At 40.5% G+C, this 20,533-nt stretch overlaps 2 protein-coding genes across 6 annotated transcripts in view; one reads left to right on the forward strand and one right to left on the reverse strand.

Moving 5' to 3' along the window:
• Positions 1–20: 20 nt before the first annotated feature.
• Positions 21–5,214, forward strand: LOC105685795. Its single transcript, XM_012400210.3, has 5 exons — positions 21–386; positions 918–1,022; positions 1,217–1,510; positions 1,657–3,429; positions 3,912–5,214. The coding sequence occupies exons 1-5, from the start codon at positions 186–188 to the stop codon at positions 4,077–4,079; spliced, it is 2,541 nt and encodes an 846-aa protein (XP_012255633.2). The 5' UTR covers positions 21–185; the 3' UTR covers positions 4,080–5,214.
• Positions 5,052–20,533, reverse strand: part of LOC105685718 — a 55,969-nt gene continuing 40,487 nt past the window's right edge. For 4 of the 5 annotated variants that reach the window (XM_048651384.1, XM_048651381.1, XM_048651379.1 and 1 more), the window contains 7 exons: positions 11,717–11,755; positions 11,366–11,516; positions 10,619–10,768; positions 10,373–10,534; positions 6,778–6,987; positions 6,219–6,459; positions 5,052–6,124 (listed from right to left, as the gene is read on the reverse strand). In XM_048651384.1, the coding sequence (XP_048507341.1) occupies positions 5,956–6,124; positions 6,219–6,459; positions 6,778–6,987; positions 10,373–10,534; positions 10,619–10,768; positions 11,366–11,516; positions 11,717–11,755 (1,122 nt within the window). In that variant the 3' untranslated portion in view covers positions 5,052–5,955. The remainder of the gene's footprint in view (positions 6,125–6,218; positions 6,460–6,777; positions 6,988–10,372; positions 10,535–10,618; positions 10,769–11,365; positions 11,517–11,716; positions 11,756–20,533) is intronic. The other variant, XM_048651383.1, reaches the window with a different exon arrangement.

Genomic DNA, 20,533 nt, shown 5'->3' on the forward strand with positions numbered 1-20,533 from the left:
TACTGCGTAGATTTCATTGATCGTCTGCTCGTCCGGTTGTTGTTTCTTCGTTGGGCTTTCGCGTCGTTGCTGAACGAGGAATGCCTGAAAAAATGTGATATTTTCTTGTCAATTTAGCTCGGAAATTTGAAATAAATTGTAGCGCAAAAATAGAACGGCGTATAAATAGTCTGTGCGTAATCGGTATGTCGTCGTGGAGGGAGCCGCGAGAGTCAAGGCCAGTGGACGATGCTGCTTTGCCACCGCTAGAATTAATATTCGAGCTCAAGTGGAAGAAGCCTGGGAAATCATCGCTGTGCACCCAACACGAAGATATCATTGCGAGGATCGAAATTCAGGACGCCTCTGACCCGAACTTGGACCTTCCGTCATTTAAATCATACCTGGTGAAAAGATTTTTACATTTTGACGTTCTACTTTGCAGCTGTTACAGTTCTGTTAGCCACTTCGCGACAAGATAACATTAACGTCATCTCGATTTACTTTTTACGCTACGTCAACAGCTGCGTATCAAGTGCCTCATTCGAAGCATATTACTCTAATTTGATCCCTCTGAAATACATTTATACTACCATTAGCTGAATATAATCCCAGCAATGTTTACATAACACAAGATCTTCAGCCCTACCCTCCATTTTGTAAAAATATTAACACCAGTTCGCTGCACCAGATCTATTCTCAATGCTGCTCAATGCTGTTAATATGCTATAACTGACAATGTTTATATTTTGTTTCTGCCATCCTGAAAAAATATCATCAGCAATATGAAGCATATTCTCCACAAGTATCTCATTTTATAATACATTTTGTAACATGTTTGAGTAGTTGTTGTTGATCGATGAGCCCACCCATGCAGCTGTGCATACAAATTTTCCCCATGACGGTGCTATCTGATTGTTAATTGACCGATATTTCAGAGCCAGTATCTGGGTCTGTCAGGGGATGTAGCTGTTAGCTATGTAGACGGCGACGGAGACGAATTACCAATTGATTCCGAATGCGAATTTTCAGAAGCACTTAAGGTAATTGAACTAAATCTTACTTTGGTGTTCTGGAATCATTTCTGATCTATACTCAATACCAGAAGATTCATAATAATTAGAAGCTAGCTGATAAGACGTGACCTTTGATTCAATTGCCTTCTGCTAAATGATAACCCAGTTCTTGATGAGGAATTCAAATAATTCTAGCTTTACTATTTTTCTGTGTTATCTAGTTTGCTAGGACTCAAGCCAAAGAATCCAAGAACGTCCTGTTGCTGATTGACGAAGTAGAAGGAACCGGCTTTTCTGAGAAAAGTGCTTCCAAGCGGTCATCTTTGACTTCAAACAGTGCAGGCCTAATTGTTTTCAAACCCCAATTATTACCAACTACTCTAAAAAACAAAATGCCTATAATCCCACTGACTGCTCTCATGGAATACGATAAGAAACCTGATGGAAGTTGTACATGCAGCACAACTTTGTCTACGGCAGCGCCTCCAGCTTGGTTCACAATTTATATGGAAATGGTAAGCTTATTTGTATAATCAACCTGATCCTCTTCCCAGCATGCTACAGGAAAAACAAACGGTGGTGTTTTAGCTCCACTATTTTGTCATACCAATTCAATACGTTATCGCCACCACTGATCATTTTTTGTCATGACTATTTGCAGTTCAAGAATGAGATTGTCCAAGAGGTGTCTAAGAAAGTTATGGCAGATGTCACGATAGCAGTAAATAATGGTCGTTCGGAGCGATGTCCATCATGCAGTCACTCCACATCACATTGTCGTACTCCACGCGAATCAAATGGCGAGGACAAGCAACATCGTAAGAAGAAGAAGCGTGCTGACGAGCCTGTAGAATCCAGCGACGCATTCAGTTCTTCACAGCAGGCAGATTTGCAACTTCTACGAAAAGTAAAGAAGTTCGAAAATCGTAAGAAAAATTTGCAGAAAAAGTTTGAACACAAGTTAGAACAACTCGAAAAGATGACGCGGAACATTTGGGAAACCAAAAATCACAGTCAAAACTCTGCTGCAATAGCAAAAAGCGTTGAGAAAACCTGCGAGATTCCTGAAGCTGGTTCCTTTATTGCTGCAGGCCCTGCTGTGCAACGCGATTCCAAAAAAGCTGCAGTTACGAATATCACGCTCAGCAATAAAGGTAGAAATCGTATGAATTGCTCTGTAACAGGACATGAAATGCTTGAGAAACCAAATTGCAAAGATCTCGTGTACGAAAGCGATTCTGATAGCGACAACATCAGCATTATCTCTGGAATTAGTGATATGTCTGATTTAGAACATGATTATAACTTCGAAATTGTCCAAACTCCTCCATGTTTTATTCTGGATAAACATCTGAGTAGTTGTGAAACTCAGAATTTGAAGCTACTCCTGAACGATCTAGATAACGGTACTCTGGAAACACCGGTTAAAGAAAGCTATGGTGCTATGCAGGAAGTTGAAAGCGATGGAAATAATAACAGAGACTCTCCCAGCTACGAAGTTCTATCCGGTCCTGCATCTTCTGCCTCGTCTATCCACTTAGTCGAAGATTATTTCCACACGAGTGGCGCTGCCACTAATTTGATTAACCTGAACCAAGACGACCCCGATACAAACAATGGCTCTATCTTTGTGGTTGATCCGCAGGGTAAGGATTCAGATAAAAATATCGTGGATGAAACAAACGATTTGAGCGAAATGTATTTAGACAAACGACCCGGAGGTGCTTATGCCTTTGTCAACGAAACTCTACCCAGTCACGCTACTAAAGATACCTCTTCGCACATGTCCAAGTCAGAGACAAATGTGGAACAGTTTGGAGAAGATCACTGCAATTTGAATTTGACCATGAAGAGTTCTCATCCGAGCTATGAAACTAAAGAAAAAGTTCGCACCGACAAAGTAGAAACACCTACCATGAGCCAGTCGCATTCCACTTTTGAATCTCAAACATCAGACTCGCAGGGAGTGACCCAAGAATCTACTCACAGCTTCAGTTCTCACACTTCTCATGGCACAGGCAGCAGCGTTTATAATTTCACGCAAGCTCAGACAAGAGCCACGTATCCTGTTCCAAAGTATACCGTTTTTGATAACAATGCTTCGAAGGGCCTTCGAGAAAAGAAGTATACCTGTCATGAAAATAATCTTGGAGCAAGGGGCTGCCAGGGTAAGAAAAGTGAAAAAAGTAGCAATTCCCAAGGCAAATATCAGCGTGTTATTACGAGCGAAGGTACAGCCTGCGCATTCACTGAGCAGCCACAAAAAACGAGCCCTAAAAGTGGTACTCGTGAGTCATCCCCAGAGTTCGGTCGCGCGGTCTATGATTCTGTCCACATATTGCCTGAAACATTGGTATCCGGAGCAGTGACGGTCGCATCAAGTGCCTACTCAACAGCACGCAAAGTAATCGAGAGAATTCGTAATATGCAAACGGTAATACTCGCCGATTTCGGTATCCTCAGATTTTCCCATACTACCAAGACCCTCATTGAATTATTCAAGATGGAATGTACCAATGGCTGGTCATCCTCCCATCCAAATTCCATTCAAGACTATGAGTTATCAATATACTCGCCCAATCATTAACTCATATAAATTCAATTTTAGGCTGCTCCTAAACCCCAGTGATCGCCTGTACTCGTCGCCACGCCTGCTACCTCATATTTATCCAAATCTTTTATACCAGCTTTTATTTCCCAATAAATTCACCATTCAATTTTATCATTGTGCCTACTTCGTTTTTATTGAAAGATCGTTACGGCGAATCAAGAAACATCGGAAACCGTTACGAAAATACATACTAGCTCAGATTTTGATAAATCCTAATTACTAGTGTAAACTCTCAGCTCTTGTAATAATTTACCAACGTTTATTTGTTATCGATTCCGCTTGATCAAACAAATGTCATGTTTCAGGGAGAACTCTACGACAACGTAGAGAACGGAGTAACGATTAGCACGGATGTCGATGAATATTCTGCTGTACTGGAAGAAATGGGTTTTACAAACATAGATTTGAACGCCCGACTTCTTCGCCAATTCAACTACGACATACCCAGAGTAATCAGTGAGTTGGTTCAGTAAAATTTTATCTTAAGCTACCAGTGTTCGTATACCGAACAACTATGGCGTTACCGTTATTAATCTCACGGATTATTATAGTGTGAATTTTAAACAATGTCGATACGTAGAAACGAAAAAAAAATTATTCATGAATAAAAATTATTGAGAAACGTTGGATAAAATTGAACGATTAATGTGATCGGTCCTAAAGAAAACGAAATGGGTGATTGAAGTTCATATTCAATACAAATCGATTAGAAAAGTGTGAAGTAAATTTTGTCTCTCCGCTGTTCTGATAAAGCTGCTGACCCATGCCTAGAATTCAGAATAATATTTTGATACAGAAGATGGTATATTGATGATATAATTGAAATTATGACAGAATTCATAGACTGCGAATATTGGCTGTGTTGAACCCTTAGTAAAAATGATTATAAAGCGGAAGGAACAAATTAATGAAATAATATACAGAAGAATCAATATTGAAAAAATTTAATCAGAAGTTACTATTCGGTTACCGAAACAGACGTAATAAAATATGTTAAGGTGTCCTGAGGTTAAATATTATTTATCAATATAATAATCTAACGAACGAATTCGTGAAATTTTGGTTCAATTTTTAATACTTTTTTCTATTATTATGATTATTTTTATTATTGACACTCTGCTTCACAATCGAACAGAAAATATAATTTGTTGCCCACTGCGCACCGGTAGAGGCATAGCGTCTTTGATTATCGTATCACCGAATTTAGAGTAGAATCATAGATATATTGAGCTAGAAAAATATTTACGATTTATCAATCGAACGAAAAAATTTTATTCGATAGTTGGAACATATAATTATAGCTGTATAGCTGACACTCGACAACTGAGTGGGTCACATGAAAAAATCAAAAACATCTAACTTATAAATGTTACAACAAAAAAAAAATAAAAAAAACTGAACGAAAAAATATATAAAGAGGAAAATATAAATACATTCAACATACATATTTTGTGTCTTCTTGCTAGTAGCGAAGACGTTTATCTTAAGTTGTGGTGGATGTTTTATGATACTATACGTAAGATCCATATTGCGACATGCAGATTAAATAAAATATATTGTATGGAAAATGACATGTATTGATTCGACATAATAAAGAAAAGAAACGAATAATGGCGTTGGTTTTCTTTCTTACAGTTATGTAATGTAAAGACGTACCATAAAAGGTTCCCGATTTTATAAAGCGCCTTTTAAAAATGGAGCTGATTTTTTGCTAAAACATAGTTTTCGTGTTTATTGATTATACAGCATGAACATGTTATTAATTAAACAACAAAGACTTACTATTTACAAGTCGTTTACAAACATCTCTTTGGAATATACCGTAGTAACATGATTTGTATAATAATAATAATTGTAAATATGATTTATTTTTAGAAGTTTGAAAAATTTGATTTTGTTGTTAACTCATCAAACTTTCCTTTACCTTTTCGTGAGGTACCAGATTACAGTCTATTTACATCCGCTGACAACAATTTGTTTTATCTTCTTCATGTTTGTGCAAAAGTAAAAAAATTGCAGAGATACATTCTGGACGAAAATTTAGACCTATATATGTATAGTCGAGACTTCAGGATGTTAAATTGATATCGTATAGGATCTCAAGGGGTGGAATATTAATTCACCTCAGAAGTATATAGTACACTTTCAGAAACAGTACATTCTCGTACAAGATTTAGGTTCTCCAATAACGTCCGATGATCTAGATCTTGGTCTCGATCTTTGACTACCTCTTCGCGTCCTTTCTTTACGGTGGCCATCTTCTAACGTTCGACGATCGCTACCCTGGAGTTGCGACGACGATGTTAAAACGGTAGCACGAACATCGGGTAGACGGCCACCTCCCTGACGTCACGCAGGGCAGTAAAGGGTCTGCCCACTTCGAAGGGAAGCTTCGACGAGGTCATTCGTTGTAACAAGGGAAGTTTCGACAAGTCCTCTATGGGTTGTCGATATTGGTTTAAGGGGATAACGATTTTCAGCACTAAACGTCATTGTGTCTTCAACGACGTGGGGCACGCTAGGAGGGAAAAATAGAACGATCATTTTTTCGAAGAATCAATTTCAGTTCATAGAAATGATGAGGGCAACATCTGCGATTTTGATGTGCCTACCTTTTTTTCTTGGTGATCGAAAGGGTTGTTGTGGTGAGATCGACTTCTGCCTCTACAGCTCCGATATCAGTTGGAAATTTGGTTCTCGGTGCATTATCTGGTGTCAGAGGTCGATTGGAACTTAACTGCTGTACAACAACCCTTGCGAGAACGGCGCTAAGAGTCAGCAGAACACCGGAGCAAACGCCTACCCATACGTAGAACATCCCTTCATCTTTGTCACCCCCAAAACCTGCACCATCTGCAAAAATTCACCTATCATCAGCGATAAAACAACGCGTCGACATTCGTCTGGCAATCGATATACCACCGTGGTACCCCTTGTACGATATGTTCCCATACACGCGGCTCCGAAAAGCGGAGTCTACCACTCGGAACAGCTCGCCGGACTTGACGACTTCAGTTTTCTTTGCTTTTATTCTCTTTTAGGATTCATTGTTAGAAAAACTGCGATGAAACAGAGCGGGGTAATTTTTGGTAACTCCGGATCCATCGCACGTATTTCGAAGGACTTTAACACGCGACTCACGTCTTTTACGACGCCAATTTTACCACTTACCCTTGGTGAGCGGAGGTCGTAGTTGCGGAGTCCGCAATGTCGAGTTCACCGTGTCCGCCAGAGAACCGACCAGGTTGGGACTTGGACTGAAGGCTGCTTTGAAGTCAGCTTTGTCAAAGCCCTCCTCGAGGATATCCGCCTCCCGGAGGTGTTCGTCTTCGTCCGGTAATAACGGCATTTCGTATTCTTCAGCGAGCACCTTCCTAGGCACTGTACGGGACAAATATACCCAACAGTTATTCGACAATGGAATAGAGAATTTTTAAGATCTCTTTGATCGCCCGGGGTATGAGAAAAGGAGAGGGACCGGAGCTCGAAGAAACTGAATTCACAAAAGCCGCGCGACTTCTATGCGACACAGAATATCCGCAATCACGCCAATCGACCAGACGACATCTGAATAATTGGACAGAATTAGCTAGTAGACACAATTTAAGCATTTGAATTCGAGTCAAGTAAGTACGGAGATCGGATATTAGTACAGATCACGACTGGCAAATGAACAGCAATCTGACAACGAGTAGGAAGTTCCTCAATCAACGAGTAGATTTACAGGAAACCTAGTTGGGCTTATTAGTATCGGTACACGGAAGCCGCAACCCAATCAATCTGAACCGCATCTACCCTTGATTTATGCGCGAACACTCATCGCATTTCCGTTGTGAGGTCGGTTTGATTAGGTCTTGTGTGCTCCTGAGCCGCCTGAACGCCCTTCCGGAAGATTTATAGTTTCAAGAATCGTACGTCCGAAGCGGTGGTCCATCGATCAGCGGTTGCAATTGTTTGCTGTGGAAATTTGCTACCGTGTACTAAATTTCGAATTGAGAGATTAGTCGATTCCCGCAACCCTTCGCCTCTCGTCCAGGGCTAATTACAAAGAAAAAGAAAAAAAACAAACAATTTATCGCTACATGATCCTAAGTGATTATTCTTGTATTTCCCATACGAATGAATCAATTTATAATATTTATCTCGTGTCGTTTCAAGATGAGGTCACATTGTAGTTACGGACTACAATAAACTATCTATCGTCGAAGTATAGAAATTCCATTAGGAATGGTGTTGGAAACCTTTCAAATATAGTATACGCGGTTTTCAGCTTTTCTTATTTATTTCTATGTGTAGGTATACCACCTCCTATAAACGCGGTTCAACTTCAGCCACCGCATTTTCCATCGGCCATTAGGTATTCAGGTCGTCAATTGTGAATTGTACAAAGCTTCGCCACCAGATACACGTCAATACCTCGGAATAAAGAATAAAGAGCAAATAATAATAATAATAATAATAGTAACAACAAATAAGTAAAGAACAAACGGCCAAATAGATACTCGTATATACCCACCAACGAAAAATAACATAATCGATTCTCGAATATTTTTACCATCCAAATAATATTCGAAGGGTTGATAATAAAAACATGAGCATATGCATGAGGTAGATCCTCCTGATTCAAAATTTTCAAATCACGTCAAATGACGATCGGATATCTCCCCATATATTCGAACGAGATCAATTTCAAAAATTTACGACACCCCACAGGAACGCGACCGTTCCTCGTTGATTCGCGGGACCTATGCTAGAAACGCTGCGGCTACTCATAAAAATACAGATATCTCGTAGAATTGGGTTTACGGAGTAACAGTGGATTTTTTTTTTCTCATTTTTACCCCAAACGCGAGGTAAACATTTCCGTAATAAAAGTTGATCAATTTGAACTGATGAATGTTATATTTATGCAGGGAAAAAAATGAAATAAAAAGGATTCACCAAGTTTTCCACTCCTTTTATTTTCCCTCGTTCTCGACGACCTGGGCTTACTTTATTCCGCAGCGGTTAAAATCGACAGCAATATCAATCCCGCATTCATATCGGCATCGCGAAATTTCTCATACATATACATATACATACCATACTCACACAACGTGTTAGCCGCGAACGCAATTAAACTTTTCCTATAATCGACTACTTTTCTGGGTTTTTTTTTTTTTTATTCGTTTTCTATACCTCGGTAAAAAATTAATCTCTCACCTGTATTCATTATATTTAAATATCAATTATTACTCCTGAGGTAAAGGCGTGTCAAGTTTTGATTGAAAAAATGAAACGTACCGAAATAGTGTAATAGAAAAAGTGAGAATATGTTCGCGTGTGCTCCACGGATTAATTAGACATGTGCCCGTATACTAGATGTAATTAATTGCTGCGGTTTTGTTGGGTTCGAGAACATCGTAGGTAGTTCTTGTTTACGGTTACACTTTTACCCGAAATTTTGGACAGTTATAAAGTTGATTTATTTTGTCTACCTGTAACATATGTATGTGTGCATATAACACATGGTGCAACACACGCGCAACTACATTTGGAACAGAAAGTTTCAGCATTAGTGGAAAACAATTAGGAGTGGTTTCTTTTTTTTTTTTTTACTTTTTTTTTTTTTATACGCGCCAGGGATGAAAATGGTTATCGCAAAGTTTTACTCTCTTTCTCCCGATGACGATTATCGCGCGTTCCCATCTCATTCTTTTCTTTTCTCTAATGACCGCGTGTGTCTTTTAATTTATCGTAACGTACACGATTCTTTTTTGAAATTTCACGCGCTAAACCAATGAAATTTCATTCCTATCGTTACAATTCTTTTCTCCGTATACCCTGCGTTTCTCGAATGTATCGCTTTTGCTTTTGTTTTCGCTTTTACCTCGCTTTCGTTGCGAGCCACATTTAAATACAAATTACTTACAGTCCTTTTATTTCTTGATATTACATACACGCGCGTCCCGCACTCGACTTTATATTAAACGCGAAAAACCCTTTCGACCTCTTCCCGATGTATTATAAAGGAGAATGAAAATTTTTTACGTCCAATATTTTAAAGCGACGAACCTCCACCGTTGTAAAATTAAAAAGTAGGCGGGTATGTGGTACGTATATATTATTTTTTGAATAAACTTAATACAATGAAATGAAAATACGTCACTCGTACAATAATATATATGTAACGTGAAAGGTACAATTCCGTTATACTGTATAATTGGATAAAAGAAACGAAGAGTTCATAATTGGTTAAAAGTGGCGAAGAACCTTCTTTTTGGAGGGTTTACAGAATTAGAGGGTAGAATATGTAAAATTGCTTCAACTGAAGTTACGGTTTGATCATTTGCATAATGTATAAGTAACATTCTGCACGAAACCCGAAAACTGAGTGTTAAAACAAGACAAACTACAGCAGCTCAACATTTAACACATTCAGGTATTTTTACATAATTAACGCAACTTTTTAAAATTATCATTTCACCTCCAAACATATTCCGTTTGCGTCCCTTCGATTCCTCTGTGTTTTGTACGTAAAAGTTTTCTACCGAATTACCGCTCGTTCTTTTTGACTAAAAATATTCTTTGTGTAAGAAAAAAATTAAAAAAAAAACTAATCACAGACCCTCGATCTACAGAGTTCTTGATCACGTTCATAAATTTTTCAAAGAACCTTCGAACAGATGAAAGAAAAACCAAGGGCACATTTTCGTCCGAATCAGTTGACGTAATTTCACACATACATTGTACGAAAAGGGTTGAATAAAATATTAAATTCTCTTACCGCAGGTGTAGACCACGTATAGATAAGGCTTCGTGTTCGGATATTTGCAAGGATTTGGGTTCATGGGACGTATAAATAATTCGGGGGTTGTAGTCAAAGCGCAGCTTCTCCGCCCGTGACAAGCTCTCATTACCGTTCTCGTACCTCCTTCGGTGACGCAGGCTATGAAACATGGTAGGTATAGAATATCTCGTATCATAATTGCGCTTGCACTAATTTTTACCGGTCGTTAATTCATCTCCTTACTTTCTTCGGGTACGCCGGGCGGTTGAGGACAGTGAAGATTTTCGTACTCGGTCCGTCCGTACACCCCGCTGTAAACGGCTATTCTGCTTCCGGGATTGCAGGACAGCAGAACTTTCTCACCGGCACAGGATAATTTGCTCCTGAACTCGTCTGTAATGGGGAATGAGAATTTTCCGTTACCCTTGGAACGGTACGATTGCAAAAGGTGTCTGAGTCTGAGGTGGTAGGGGGACGAGGGGCGGACGGTTATACAGGCTTAGTTAGTTTGGAAACCCAAGGCGAAGACGTTACGCGGTAAATTCCACTTGACTAAGCATTTCTAACACCGAGTTCGCCCGGGTTTGTATCAAGTATAAGTAAGCGAACACAAAGCAAACCGGTTACTGTGTACACGTATACAGGTGGACTCCGCGAGGATCGCTGGTAGAAATTCAGACCTGACTTAACTTTGCATAAGCTGCTGGTCTTACCCGGTAAAACTTATACAGAATACGTCCCCGCAGACGATTTATAGATGCGCGATATCAATTTCGATTTAATTCCTGACGCCCGTAAGAAAAAAAGAAAGAGTTTCTCACCACGGGGTGTTCGCAAGCTCGTCGCCGGTCGTTCGACTTTGGATTCTTTGAATGTTCGATTTTTTTATTTTTTTTTGTCATTTACTTTCGGGTTTCGCAGAACCAATTATTATGCTCTAAATTACAGATGTATAGCGGGTTACGTAAGAAGTGTGTGAAATATACTTACAGGGTCGACATTTGTAGGCGAGTTCGACCAGTCTAGGTCGACGTAGACGAGCGTGTAATAGGCAAGGGTCGCGTTCGTTTCCCTCGGCTGTCGACACTCGGCATTGTCTCTTTTTTTGGCAAGCTTCCACGACGGTTTGTAGCAAAGAGTACTGTCCGCGTAGAAGTCGACAGAAAATAATGGAAAAAAAAAAATAAAAAAAATGAAAAGGAAAAGGCAGAAATAAGAAAATAACGTTATTTCGTTAGCACGTCAAGCTGACGAAGACAAAACATTTGGCTGCGTCGCTGCATTGCATAGGTATGTATAGTATACCCCTAAAGCGATGTCTCGGGTTTTATATGTACTCACCCTTCCCCAAGAACCATGGGCGACATCCCTCCACTTTGTCTATTCCGAGCGGCAAGAAAATGAAAGAAAGTTAAGAGGATGAGGAAAAAACGAATTAACTTCAGCTTGCGGATACGTTAAAGATGGATGAATGAACGAATGAATGAGCGTGACAATCCTCGTACCAGAACTTGACCGTCTGCACTTGTGGTCGGGCGTGTATTTTTCGTATAACTTATACCAAATCGACGACCAAAGTGTTTATCTCGATTGAAAAGATCGATTCAAATGAAATCAAGATCGGGTGGAGGGTGCGAAATTGATCGCTGCCCAAGGGGAGGGATAATATAAATATAAATGTATTAATTATATTCGTTGTTGAAATCGTTACGGAGCTTCCGATTTCCGATGAGCTATCAGAAATTTAATACCTGATTAGCTATTTATCTCGTTTTTGTTCCACATCACGAATTCATTTCAGCAGCGCAAAGGGATAGGTATAATCCGGTTAGAACATAATTCGTTTGTTCGTGTGTAAGAATTAAATTTTTCAAGTCCGTATTCATTTGGGGGAAATGAACAAATAATTATTCACGTTTTCCTCCTTAGGAATTTCCGTTACCTCCGAGAGCTTAAATTATTTCATTGCACGGTGGGTATTTTTTAATTAAAGATGAAAAAAAACGTATTTTCGTATCGCGTAGATATAGCGTGTAACGAATCGATCGGAGATCACGTTATTAAAGAAAAAATTCAAGAATAAAAAGAATTCAAGAATAATGAGGACAAAATATAAATCATTCGAATGTACTCGTTACGAAATGAAATTTTTTAAAGCTTTACACGATCAATACGCCGAATGACACGAAATTTATTATAAATATAACGCGCTAAAAACTACGCCATTTTGGTTGATCTACATAATGTATTATACAATATTCATGCGGATTCATTCAATTCTTGCAGATCGGGAACGTTACAACGAAATTTGAAACCGAGTTGAACGTTTTTTGTACCAACAAAACAAATAATAATACAATTGAAACAAAAAGGAAAAAAAAAACAGAATGGCATAACAACGAAAATTACTCGTACCTATCATTTTACGAGCGCGTTCGCTCGGAGAGTCAAAATCGAGCACAAGTTTATTCGCCTAAATATAATTACCTCAAGTATCATATGAAACGAGAGAAGCTGTATAGGTATACGTGAGATGTATGCTTGATAAAACAGATTATTGTGTACGCGTTAAGCTGTCTTGAAATAATCTTTTTTTTTTCCCTGCCTCCCTTTTCATGCTTCCTGAGAGTCGTAACAGAATATCAAATTAACCAAAGCTCTTTCGAGTCGAGAGTGCCAAAAAAAAAAAAAAAAGGAAGAGAAAGGAAGAGGAATCTATAATAAATAGAAATGAGAAAGTGACGTTGCTTTTTTAAATAGTTTTTATAAAATCATAAGGTATATGTGCGTGATTAGCGTTTTTGAAAATTTTCTACTCTCGAGACACGAGTAGTAGCGAGGGCAATTTTCTCGTTATTTCTCTTTAACTACAGATACTCCTTTTTGACGCATTGACGCGGCGGGCTGCATGCAAGCTGTAAAGCTTGTAGACGATGTACCGGTCGAACGTGTCATACATTTTGAGATATGAAGGATGATATTAGGAAAGTTTTGTTCCGACAAACTTTCCAACTGGGTTAATAGCAGCCCTTGCGAGCCTGCGAATGTATTCGGTGGTTGGGTGCTATCTGGTAAACTAGGCCTATTATAATACGAAGAAATTGCTACTCGTTATGGAAAACTGCTATTACCCTTTCATTTCATTTCATTTTAACATTTATTTTATTTCATTTTCCCAAGTTTTTATACAATTTTTATTTCTTCTATTTTTCGATTCCGATTCCGTCATCGGTACACACAATTATTTTATTCGGGAAAAAATGAAAAATTTCGCGCTCTACGTAAAGTGACCGCGGAATATTGATGTAAAATTATAGTCCGATACCGAATTTCATCGACGAAATTGTCTTCGGCGGTATTCGTGTTTTTTTTTTTTTTTTTTTCTCTTCTCGTTACCGTTGATTGCGGTTATCGAAGGAATCAAATATTGTTAGCAGTTCGATTCTCATCGCTTACGGGGATGGATTCGAAACGGAATTTTCGTACGGTTTTCACCAATACCACGCCCATCATCTAACCCGATTCTTTAATTTCTATAGCTCTAGTTAGCAGATTCGAATTACTGTTGCCAAACTACGTCAGATTTCTCCGAAAGAAACTACGTAAATTTTTGGGCCCGTAATCGACTAAAATCAAAAGATACAATCATAGCTGATAATAAATTGAAATTGAAACGCAAAAAGCAAGATGTCGAGATAAAAATGTCCATCATTTCGATGAAAATGAATGAGGTCTGATAAAAGAGAATTAAAGAAGTTTTTGTCTCTGATTATAAACCCGAAAGCAATGAAAGTGAATGAACGGAGGAGGGATAAAAAATGTAATATAAGTCGGGTGAGAGACTATAAACAGCTGGATATTTCAGCGGTCGGGTAGCTCCGCCGTATTGTGCGAGTGATTTTTCAACACTGCGATTCCTCTTTGCGGTACAATATTTACATTTTTTATTATTCATACCGGCGTGCTTACACAAATGAAATATTTTTTCCTTTTTTTTTTTTATCGAGATTCGCGGTGTGTGTGTGTGTGTGTGTGTACCGCGATACGAGATACCCCGTTCGTACGTATAACACCGCATCGGGGACTCGAGCAAGCAAAGAAATCCAGGAAAAATGACTCGCGGGAAGTAAAGATTCGGGTGTATATAGGGTGCTCCGCGATCGCTTCCTATATATAACATCATCTCCGTCATCACTCATCCAAATCCCCCGGGATGAGCAAAGACACGATCGCGAATCTTGTTCGTGTGTTCTCCGTGTAGTAGTAGGTCACGCGCGAAACCACCGGAATCTCCAATTTTCTCTGTACGTATATAAATGAAGCGCCGATGTAACTTTTGCGTTTTACCTTATTTTTATTTTATTTTTTTTTTTTTTGCTTTCTACCTTTTTTTGTTATTCGTTTTTTCTTCGTCGTTTTCCCCCCTTCAGTCTTACGCACCGCCCTCGCCACTTATGGGTCTTATGCCCACACGTATATATACGTATATGTACAAGTATAGCGATTGAGTGCCGCCATCAATGAGGAATATATCGCAGGGTCTGCACAACCCCGAGTGCCAAAGTGGGAGCGATAAATCTTGGCCGTTTCGCATCCGAGGAACAGCGTGGAAAACGGCAAGAGCATTAGGATTTTGAGTGCGGCAAAGAATGGCAAACGAGGCAACCGATATCCGTAACCGCTGCGAGGATCAAATTCATCGCGGAAGACACCTTCCTTTCGTTTAAACAATCTCTTGCTCCCACTTACAATCTATAATTCGTGCCGCGAAAGTATCCTAAAAAAAAAAAAAACCAACAACCATTCACCTATTTTCTCTCGACGTCTGCGTCTGTGTAAAATTTTGTTTCAACGAAAAAAAATTGCATTCATTTCTCTGTTCGTTCGTCGATTACTTTCGATTTACATTTTTCTCTTCGAACGTCTCTCGCCGACCGCGAGGAGACCGCGCGTTGTTCAACAGCGCGGTGTTCGAGACGTAGCGCTCTATGCGAAGTCACGTGAGGTAAAGCTCGACCGGTAAAGAGCTCTACGAACCTGTACGATACCCGGGGGAATCGTGAAGAAAAAAAAAAGGAGAAGGGAAATAATAACAGTAAAAAAAAAAACGGGATCACCTTTTACCGCGCTTGTTTCGTAGCCACACGACGCCTCCTATCGCTGGTACCTACGTCGCGGGTATATCTCTGCGATGTGCATGTTACCGGAAAGATCTACGGCTGTATCTATGCAACGGTGAAAACCTCCCGAGAGAACGCGGCTCTCCGATATTTCCATGACTTTTACAGGGTCGGAGGTGGATGTTTCACACACACACACACGCACGCACGCCCACGCACGCACGCACGCACACGTGCACCTGCATTCAATCGAGGGGCAAACAACGAGGAGAGAAAATCGACGCCTTCGACGCCGACGCGGTTTCGCTCAATCCTGGAAAAGACGACAAAATTATACCCTGCGCGATAATATGATCCGGAGAATAGCGATCCGCAATCCCGCTCGGAAATAAACCTGTTAACGGAAATACTTATTGGATCGGTGTACGCTTTGATTCGCGTGAAATTATAAGCAAATTTTCGATCATTCAAAAGTAACACGTATCCATCTCACGCAAATCGGGTGTTATTTGATTTTTTCAACGATGATTTGAATAACGAGGAATTTTCAACGAAATTCAAGGAAAAACGATCGGTGAAAATTCTCTTGGGAAATACTTGACCCCGCGCTAATGGGATATCTGTAAAATTTTTTATTTCATTTATTTTTTTTTTTCATCAATTATTCTCTTCACCAGCGAGAAAATAGTCCAATCGCAGATTTTGTGTAGCACGGTCAGAATTGAGGAGGTGTATAAAGTCGGGGACCGAAGACATAAATTCCGAGCAAAAGGCGTTCCGCCGGTGAAAACATTGAAAAATAGGTGAAGAGGAAGGCGATGGCAACGGGCGCCGGAGCGGCAAGAGATCGAAATTTTCGATAGCATAATTTGTTCGCGAACTTTGACTTATCGCGTCCGAAAGGATAATATACATTTCCAGCGAGCGCTCGTCCTTCGCGACGAAAAGTGTTGAGAATTCACGACGTGAATTCGCAAAAATTAACGGTCAAGAATCGAGAATAATTACTCGAGGGTAGAGAGGGTTTGCAAAAGAAAAGAGTGCGGACAAGGTCGTCGTATATTTGCGTAGGATTTTTCACAAAGACTACTCCGGAGGTGAACGTAAATCCGCAAATTATTCGCGTGCCAACGGAACATCAGACACGCTCCGAAGAGCTTGCGCGCGTGCTTGAAAACCGCGTTCCCCGTTTATACCGCGGATGTTTTCGAAACGACCGACTCGTCGTCTAGCTTCTTTTCACTCTGCTCACAGATTCAGTTCCAAGAAATTTATGAAGAGATTTTTATTTTTTTTTATTTCGAGAGACAAGAAGAAACCGAAAAAATTAATGAAAAGACGTAGCGAAGAAAAATTAGGAAAAATTTTCTTCGCCTCTCCTCCTTCATGTCGAATTATCGAAAATTGACGACCGTATCGTTAGAAAAGTGAAAGAGAAGAACAAAATTTCCAGTCTATCGAGAACCGCGGGTGATTGAAAAATGTTCGCACGTTTATTCTCGTCCCATTAATTCGTTGTATACATTTCGGGGAAACCCATCCCGTCCGTATTTTACAGTCCGGTTGGTTCGGAATTTCCTATAAAATCCGATCCTCTCCGATCTGGTTGACCCGGATCGTCATTTGAGATCCGGAAGTCCCGGAGGTCAAGTTTTTCTACGGTTGAAAAAAAAACCCGCTGTTCCGACACACCGAAGTGAAGTGGTCTCTGGTACTCTGCACAGCTGTGCGAAGAAAAGGGATCTTTCTCAAGGGAGATAAGGGTTCGCGTATGAAAATTTATATTATGTCCATACACGTTCTCCTCGAAGATATTCTCGTGCGAGGTGTTTCGCCAGAAGGGATGTAAAACCGTTGAAAGCAAACCGTGTTAAACGCGTGTACGTACACCCAAGCCATATACGTATAGGTATACAATAACCGATCGTTTCAACGCAAATTAGAAACGAGAATCGGCGGTTCAGGGAAATTCAAGAATAATAAAAAAGTTTCAAACACGCGAAACGAATCAATTTGCAAATTAATGGAAATCTCAACTCTCCAATTGAAGAAAGCTCCGCGTCCCCACGGCGGTGGCGAAGGAGACGTAGAAATCGAATTCAAACTCTACGTATATACTACCGCGTACATTATGTACTACATACACCCATGTACAATTCTATACCGAATGTTTACGCAGTAGAAATTAAAAGCAAGAGATAATCCTCTGTTCGAAATTGAACCCTACAGTCGATCCGCAAATCCTGAGACATCGACTGCGATATACATATAGTATATATATTAGTATATATACTTATGTCACGATACATATGTACGGTATGTACCGTACCGCAGCCTTATACGAACCCGTCCGTATATCTACCGATCAATTTCAACTCTCCAGCGGGAGTCAAGAAGTGTTTGCATTTTGTTGCCGCGAGAACGTTTCTAGGATAGAAACCGATATATGTATAATATATAACACACGTACACGTATACCCGTACCTGTACCTATACACGTACACTACAGGCAAACACTCGACTCGGGATTGCCGGAGAGCAAATGACGGGCGAACGAACGAACGGCACTCGAAACGGTACGGAGAGGGTTGCAAGATGTCATCCCCGACCAGACCTCGCGAGGGTTTTTCCCGGTTTTTACTTTCCTCTTTTTTTTTCAACTCTTTCCGATACCACTTATCATCTTATCCCGAACGGGGTTTCTCGAACCCGATGTTCGCTCGGGTTCCGTGACCTTTTCGCAGGATAAGGATATAACTGTGGGTTTTAAAATGTCAGGAATAAAGTCCTCGGTTTTACGGATAGAAAGAAAAAAAAAAAAAACAGACGGCGTTGTCGCGCGACAACGAAAATCCAAAGCAACATTTTCGAAAGACATTGACGGAAAATTTTCCGAACGATACGATTCGTGTTATTATTTCGAAATTCGAAGGTCCTCCGTTTCGAAGCCCGAAGTGACGCGGGTCGGAAGAGCTTTCCGAAATCCGCAGAAAAAAATGTAGCCGAACGTCGGACGATGGGATATTTTTTTCAAAAGTTTTCACCGGAAGAACGAACCGGTTCTATTCGCCGTTAATCAGGCGTAATAACTTTTCCGCAAGTCCGACGAAAAAATTTCTTTTCTCGAGGTCCTCGTCGGGCGGGATATTTCGCCACGTTGAAGTTGCAGGACGTATGTGTACATACAGTCGACGGTAAAATAGGGTCTCCTATCAAAACCGTATGAAGTACGATTACAGGATATAGGTGAGCGCGTTCGACGACAATGGGGATCGAGAGCTGTAAAACTGAAACAAAGGACACCGTGAAACGGTGAAGGAGTAAAGAGCCAAACGGAAAAACGGAAAACGGGAGAAAAGAAAAAAAAAAAAAATTCAAAAGGGCGAAAATGATGTCAGAGGTGATACACACGCGAACGAGCGAAACAAGTCCCAAGACTCCCGCGAAGCTTTTCGTATGAAAATGGCCTGATGTGCCTATGCACGGCCGTGATGCAGGTAAAGTTTCGGTAGACGTTTCGCGAGGAGTGTTCATGGTGTTGAATAGAGACGGGTGGTAGGGTGTACACACCGGATGGAAGACAATGCCCCGTTGTTTTCACCGTTTCGATTACAATAGAGAGACTCCCATAATGCCCTATGTGTAACGCGACCGTACACCCGTTTGTACTACGTATACGTACACGTACGAAACGCGGTGCGTACGTTAACGTCGGATATCTCGTCCCGTTAGAAAAACTCTGCCAATTGCCAGCCCTCCGACTCTGTCACGGCAGTTTTGCCTCCCCCATGGCCGCCGCGGTGCGGCCCGTCCCTCCGTGAAAATGAAAAAGGGAAGAAGAAACAATTCGCAGTTTTAACGAACGTACCGTTTTCATTATCAGAGCTGAAACGTATACATACGCCTTTTCATCACGAAATATGAATGCAAATTGTCAACTCACGTTGTACACGGGGATTTTTGTTCAACCGTATGAATACGGCTGATTTTCTGATCTCGTATTACCAACGGTAATCTCCAGCCTTGATTGGAGAATTTTATTTACTCGTTTATAAAATTTTTCCCTCTAGGATGGGTCTCTCGCTGAATTTCGTAGTTCTTCATACGACGGAACAGCTATAGGCGATCCTCGCTGGACGGATTTCTTTAAAATTCGTACGACGAAGATCGCGTTATATACGGTGCTTGCGCTCAGTTTGCCTCGGAGCTTTTCAGACCCGCATTACTTCCGGTGTTAAATAAATGGCGGACGTTTAAACTTTTGGTAAAAGTTCGCAACCTCTGGATTTTCCTTGCGAAAATTTATTCGAAATTTTTGAATTTTCTGTGAAAACACATTAGCTCGCTCACCGACGGAATTTCCACGAAATTTTCCGCTCTTTCCATATCCGCGAAATGTTTGCCGCATGAGGATCGTTTCGTGTTCTCCAATCAGACTGGAATGTGATAATTTTTTTCTTCAATTTTCTTCTCGAATTCAGTTTTCACGAATAGATAAAATTTCCAGTAGAAAACTAGCGAACCGCGTGCGTAGGTACGTCGCGTTCGTCGGGAGTAAAGTGCGAATTTATCGCGTCGCGGATTCGTCGGATATTAAATTCCCATGCTACGTTAACGAAATAGGGTGTGAAAAAAATGTTACAAACCGCGACCGGTACATGCGACCGTCAAATTACGTCGTTCCCGCTGTCGCTGCAGCCCTTCCGTTTTTAAGTACTTTTTATACAAACGCCACGTTCCATCGCCTTCTCCGTAAACAGAAATTCTAAAGGATTTCAAAAATGCAGTCGAGTATTCGCACCTTTCTTTGCAGGTCAACGCAGAATAAGAAGCCGGCAACCAACGAAAGTGGTTCCGCCGCTGCTCCGTGAACCGAACTGCAGCTGGAGGCGTTCGAAATTTCGTACGTGTCGTACGTAAGTTCCTATGCGCGAGGCTGTATACCTATGAGAGTCGAGGGTGAAATGAGGTGGTAAAAATAGTCGAGAAGTGAGAAAGAAAACAGGAAAATATTGAAGACGGAAACCGCAAGAAGCAC

The sequence above is a fragment of the Athalia rosae genome, chromosome 2 (assembly GCF_917208135.1).
Source record: "Athalia rosae chromosome 2, iyAthRosa1.1, whole genome shotgun sequence".
NCBI classification, from domain to species: Eukaryota; Metazoa; Arthropoda; class Insecta; order Hymenoptera; family Athaliidae; genus Athalia; species Athalia rosae.

What these genes read in the sequence shown, in the direction of transcription:
- LOC105685795 (XM_012400210.3), top strand. Translation starts at nt 186, where the DNA reads ATGTCGTCGTGGAGGGAGCCGCGAGAGTCAAGGCCAGTGGACGATGCT. An exon ending in AATTTTCAGAAGCACTTAAG is followed by an intron (nt 1,023 to 1,216) that starts GTAATTGAACTA and finishes TGTGTTATCTAG; the next exon opens with TTTGCTAGGACTCAAGCCAA. An exon ending in GAATTCGTAATATGCAAACG is followed by an intron (nt 3,430 to 3,911) that starts GTAATACTCGCC and finishes GTCATGTTTCAG; the next exon opens with GGAGAACTCTACGACAACGT.